The sequence below is a fragment of the Rhinolophus sinicus genome, linkage group LG10 (genome assembly GCF_036562045.2).
Source record: "Rhinolophus sinicus isolate RSC01 linkage group LG10, ASM3656204v1, whole genome shotgun sequence".
NCBI lineage: Eukaryota > Metazoa > Chordata > Mammalia > Chiroptera > Rhinolophidae > Rhinolophus > Rhinolophus sinicus.
The window spans coordinates 9,871,169-9,877,168 of record NC_133759.1 but is presented as its reverse complement, the minus strand read 5'-3'; the positions used below and the strand labels follow the sequence as shown (position 1 = coordinate 9,877,168).

At 41.6% G+C, this 6,000-nt stretch overlaps 1 protein-coding gene across 3 annotated transcripts in view; it reads left to right on the top strand.

Moving 5' to 3' along the window:
* The first annotated feature begins 338 nt into the window (after positions 1-338).
* TCAIM (T cell activation inhibitor, mitochondrial) overlaps positions 339-6,000 on the top strand; it is a 28,680-nt gene continuing 23,018 nt past the window's right edge. Inside the window, exons 1-2 of one of the 3 annotated variants that reach the window (XM_019724103.2) lie at positions 709-1,043; positions 2,101-2,156. In XM_019724103.2, the coding sequence (XP_019579662.1) occupies positions 2,138-2,156 (19 nt within the window). In that variant the 5' untranslated portion in view covers positions 709-1,043; positions 2,101-2,137. Of the gene's footprint in view, positions 522-645; positions 1,044-2,100; positions 2,157-6,000 lie in introns of those variants that run through there. The other 2 variants (XM_019724105.2, XM_019724104.2) reach the window with 2 other exon arrangements.

The following is a 6,000-nucleotide window of genomic DNA, read 5'->3' as shown; positions in this document are numbered from 1 at the left end:
GCAATCAGTCATAGGAAGCTAATGGTAGAAACCCAAGCCAGGGGTGGAGAATGCTTAAGGTTTGAAAATAGCCAGATATTGAACGGGCCAAATTCAAAAGACATGAAAAACGGAGAAAAACGTGTCTGTAATTAGCTACATTTATGTAACAGCCAAAAGACACACTTCAGTAAGACCTGTAGAATCTGGGGCTCTCAACTGACAGTAGTCCTAAGGCGTCAGCTCCGAAAGCGCCGCGGGCTGATCCCTCTCATTTCGGAGCCCCGGGTGGGGCGGGGGGGGCCTGGGAGGGGGGACCGGCGCATGCGCGCGTCCTGCAGCGCCCCCTCCCTCCCCTCAGCTCCAGGCTCCAGCGCGTGCTTTGTGCCCTTCGTTCCCCACCCTCTCCACCGACCCTCGGGCCAGGCCCCGCCACCTGTCGTTTCCGACTCCCTGCGACCCAGTTCTTCGTATCTCGGAGAGTTGACTTGCGCGTCCTAAAGCTTTAGGGGGAGCGCGCAGAGTTCACTCCGAGCCGGGCGGTAAGGAGAAGGGGCAGGAGCTTCCAAGCGGCGGGGAAGGCGGGGCGGTCACCTGGGCGCTGACGTCAGGGCGGGGCCGGGTACCGCTACAGATTTTAATCCGCGTCTCCCGCTGAGCGCAGGCGCCCCGGGGAGGAAGGCCTGGCCCGCGTCAGCCAATGAGCGCGCCATCTGAGGCCCCGTCCCTGTGGGCCGGGTCCCCTCCAGCGACCCAGCGCGGCAGGCGCCGGGTGGCGGGTGGAGCTTTGCGCGCCCCGCTGAGCTCTTAGGGCTGGGGGCGCAGAGACCACCTCGGGAGAGCCTGTCAGCGCTGTCCTCGAGCGGGGCGCGGGCGGGCGGGAGCGCCGGGCCCTGCGGCGCGAGCTCGGTGGCTGGGCTGGCGCCCCGCTGCGCATGCGCCCGGATACAGCCGCGCGCGCCCCCGCACAGCCCAGCGGGAGGAGTGACCGTCCTCCCGCCTGGTACCCGGTGGGAGGTGAACCAGGTCGGAGAAAACCCTGGCAGCGGACACTTACCGGAACTGTAAGGAGCAAGAGGGGAGGGGCTGCAGTTGTGCCTTCGGGCTGCTCGGGCCAGAAAGGGGGGGTCGCGGCGGGCTGCGCGCAGAGTCACCTTAGCTCGACGTACTAACTTTTGAACTAAGGCAATGCCAGGGGACGGAGTGGCCGCATCGCTTGTGTTTTAACTTGCTTTGGAATGGGAAACCAAAGACGATTTATTTAGGCTTCATTGCTTCCGACTATAATATTTCCTCCGAGTCTTTGATTTATCATAGGAAATGGTGATGCTTCAAATCTCATAGTAAAAGATTTAGGAAAGGAAGCTAAGGTATCTAGATACTTTGCTCTTGGTACAGTTTATTATTAACTTATCTGATAGGACTTTCTGCTGTTTCTTTTTCTTTGCCTTTTCCCCTTCCCTGGGGAAGTATTCAATTGAAAAGCGATGAAAAACTGCCCGCTTTTATCCCTCCTTGATGGGCGAAACTGCTTTTAAAAACCATAAAAGATGGTTACTAAGGGAAGTCACCGTTTAAATGAGAGTAGCCTGAGGATATTAACTTTGTTAAAATAAGTTACTTTCAAATAAACATTGTGCCAAATGGCCAAAGAGCAATCGTCGGAACTCTGGCAAACATGTTACTGTTTCTGTATCTGTCAAAAGTAATTTAAGCAAAACAAAAGTTTTTGTTAAACTACCCATAATTTGGCTTTAACACCAATTTCTACCAAATTTTATTTGAAACTGCACAGAATTTAGGTTAAAATCAGAAATTTTCATCTTATAAAATAGAAGCTAAAAATCACTATTAAGTGGATTATAGCAGTCATTGACAATGTTTTGTAAATGAATTGTGCCCTTCCCCATCTTCCACCCTCCATCCAGAGAGGACACCATCTCCCTGGAAAAGACCTTCCACAACCCCCATCTAGGTGTTTCCCGGAATACTCTGTGCATGGCTGTTAGCATTTACTGCATTGTTTTACAATTACCTGCTGTGTCTTTCCACTCCCTCTTTCTCCCCTAGGCTGTAAGTTTTTGGAAAGGTGGAATTATCTTAATGTTTTTCTATTCCCAGTGCTTTACACAGAACCTGGTACCTAAGTGCTCGGTAAATGCCAGTTGATGAATTGGGTGAGTTGAGGACCCAGAGTGCCTTCCAAACCTGATAAGACAATGTAGCCCTTTTAGTTATTTTGTAGCATGCTTGAGACTTTTCCAAAAGGAAGGAGAGTGGGCTATATGAAATATGTACAAGAACCACCCATGTAAGAATTTGTCTGAAGACAACCCCCTGGTTAACCTGGGTGCCACCGGCTCTCAGACTACTTCCTACTAACAAGCACAAGCATCCCGCCCTACTCTGAAGCAGTGTATATTGTTTCTGCGATAGGAATTTGATTTTCTGTGTAGTCGTCTTATAAGGGAAAGAACCACAGATCTGAGTCTTCTAGTCTTCTTAGCAGTTATATTTATTATAGTACATGAAAAAGTTGACATTGTAGTTACGGTATCAGACCCCTTATGATTTTGGTTTCCCAGAACCAAACCAATTTATGTCTGGTTGAAGTGATAAAATTGGGTTCTTGGTCTTGCAACGATGAGAACTGACCCAAGATCTGTGCCCCATGAAAAGGCAAGCAGCTGGGCTTTAACCTTGCTTCCACTCAGATTTTTTTTTTTTTTTTTTTTTAATATCAAGAAGTGGGTAAACCATACAGGAAACAGCTAGTTCAAGCAAAACTTTAAAACTTCATTTGGTTTTTTAGCATACAACTGAGTAAAGATCTCTCCCTAAGTTTGTATTACACAAGTACTTTTAAAGAATTAAAGCTTAAAAGTTTTCTGACAGACACTATAAAACGATAGAATCCTATAAAACGATAGAATCAGGATTCCTTAAAACAGAGGTTCTCAAACTTGAGTGTTCATCAGAATCCTGAAGGCATATTAAAACAGATTGCTGGGCCCACCTAGCTTATCCCGTTTCTTTTCCAATACTGGATCCTGATCTAATTACACCTTCCGTCACTTAGCTGTCACAGACCACTCTTAAAAGAGATCTTATGGGAAATACTCAAAAAACGTATAGGACTCCAAGGGGAAACCATCTGTTTCCTTTCTGGTTCTTTAAAAGAACCAGAAAAAAATATTTTTCATTTTTTTCTAATGATTTAAATACGAAATAATCATCTTATGAGTAGAACAATAATTTGGTTGAGTGTGTATCAGAATTATTAAATGAATATCTTTTTATGTATATAGGCATTTTCCTATAGAAATATTAATTGGCCACTCCTGGCGGGGAGAGGGGATTGTTGGCAAAAAAAAAGTCACATTTCCTCTCGTATTGCCCTTCCACCTCTCAGTTGAAAAACACTGTCTTTATTACTTCATAAAAAAAGGCAATTCCAACAACACAATAACCTTTATTTTTGGGGGTGAGGAATGCTACTACCGTGGAAATTTGTCTTTTTATTACTTAGCAAGTGCTAACTTTTTTGTCTCCAAATAGTAAAAATAAATAACCATGTTTATTCTGATAGTTTCAATTTTTCCCCTAACGTCTGAAATTAAATCAGTCATTTGTACTTTTTGACTTGTATGTAGCCTTACACTGGTTTTTTTTTTTTTTACTTCCAGACATTGATCCCATATTTTGGTAATCCTGAATTTTCCAATCAAAGAATTTGTTTTCAGTATTTAACTGTAAGCCCTTATGAGAAGGGAAAAAAGAATTCTGCGGTTTTTTACACACCCTGAATTATATAATAATAATAGTTGTCACTCTTAGGAATTTTCTATTTACTAAATCCATTATGTACATCATTTGACTTAAGTTTCACAAAATTCTTATGAGACATGTAGCCCCTACTTTCGTACATAATGTACTCCTAGGAACAGGTACAAAAATTTGATGTGGGATCCCCTATCCAGAGAGCTAAAGCATAATTATAATGTTCGAGGTTACATTTCACCTTCTAGAAGCAGTCTTTCATGAATATTTCCAGCATTTTATGTGTGTCTTTCAGCATTTTTCCTTAAATATGAAACAGTGAAGACAACTTCCGTCTAATGAGTATCAGCTATAGGCCAAACAATGATATATATATACACAGGGTGCCAAAAAATTGTATACACATTTTAAGGAAGGAAAACTGTATTAAAATTGTAATACTCAGTATATACCGATAATGAAAGATGAATACAAGTCACGTTTGACTTCTGCAATTGCAAGAGGTGTTCAAAGTGGTTACCATCAGCGTCCAGACACTTATGATTATGGCGAACTACTGCTTGAGCAACGTTGACCAAAGTGTCCACTTGTATCCATTTTTTTGGCACCCCTGGTAATTATTGTTATTTCATTGTATTAAATTTGTTAGTCTTCATTACAAGTATTAGAATTGTAATTTTTCCTTTTTTATAAAATGAAGACAAAATTTGATAAAATATTCACTAACTGAATAGACATTGGCTGCAACGAATACCAAGTTTCTGACTACTCTCTGGCAGACTGTCACATTGTGTTAGCTCAAAGTATTCTCTCAATCAAAATTTTTAAATTTTCAAATCAAAGGGCAGTTTGGAGTGACAGTACATATTATACAGGTGTTTCCGTAATGATGACGTATGTATGTGCATTCCAGGAAATCGTGACGTCCTGCAAGATGATACACTGAAATACCAGGGTTTATGGGGGAAAATATACCACCCAAAATAAGACCTGTAGAAATCTCTAGCTTTTTCATCTGTACCAGCAGCTTCCCAGATTGCTAGATGTAGTGAAAAAATGCAAGAATACTTAAAGCCACTAACCGTCTGCTTCCTAAACCAAAGGAAGGAACTATAACTCCCCCAAAGGAGGATTTGCAGGTTTTGCTTAAATCTTTACATATAGCTAAAGCCTTTCTTATAGAAAGCTCACCTCTGATCACTCCAGATCATTAGCATACTTGGGGGGAAAGCGGCATATAACACCTTTTCCCTACTTACCAATTGCACATGATCTAATTCACATCAAAGCAACATTTTTTGTAGCAGAACAGACTGTTCGCTCTTGGACCATCTGTACTATTTTACTAGGTGAGGAAACAGATTTATCTAGAGCAAGTGAAATAACTTGCCCTTGCTCACACAACTGGTCAGTGCTGGAGTCAAGATTTGAGTACAGATCTCAGACACTCCAGCCTCCCCTCCACAACCATGGTGCAGCCTGCCTTCACTGACAGCGTCCTGTTAGCTTAGAGCGGTTTTGCCTTGTGTTGGCTTAGACCAGCGCAGTCCAATGGAAAGATACTGTGAGCCACAGGTGTAATTTTAAATTTTCTAGTAGTAAATTGCAGAAGACAAAACCTGGTTGTGTTCTGCTTTTTAAAAAGCAAAAAGAAACAAGTAAAATTCATTTTAACAAATTACTTCAGCATCTAACTGATATAAAAAAGTATTAATACACAAAAAAAGGAGGCAGGAAACACCACCCTCTTAAACTGTAAATAGCCTAATTTTTTTTTTCTTTTACGTTTTCTCTTTTTTTGTGTGTGGTTTGTATAAAGAAGCCATCTGATATTTTATTTGTTTTGCTTAAGGGTCCAGAAATTAAATTGATATCACAGACTTTATACATCTACTTTCAGAAAACATGGAAAGATTTGAAAGAAGACACCATCATCTTAACATAAAACTTAACGGTTCTATTTTTGAAGTGGTGCAGGATCAGTTGTACCTGTATGCTATAAACTTCATGTTCTAGAATCAGAGATTATGATCTGAGTTCTGATTTGGAGTTTTGGGTTACTGTACCTCCAAAATTTATGCAAATATTTTCTGGGAAAGTTTATTTTTTATTTTTTTTATTTTTACTGTCTATTTATTTATCTTTCAGCAAAAATTTCCCTCCATATGTTACATCTTGCACATTGTGGTTTTTTCCCATTATATCTTGTAATTGTATTGCTAGTACACAAGAAAGCTATTG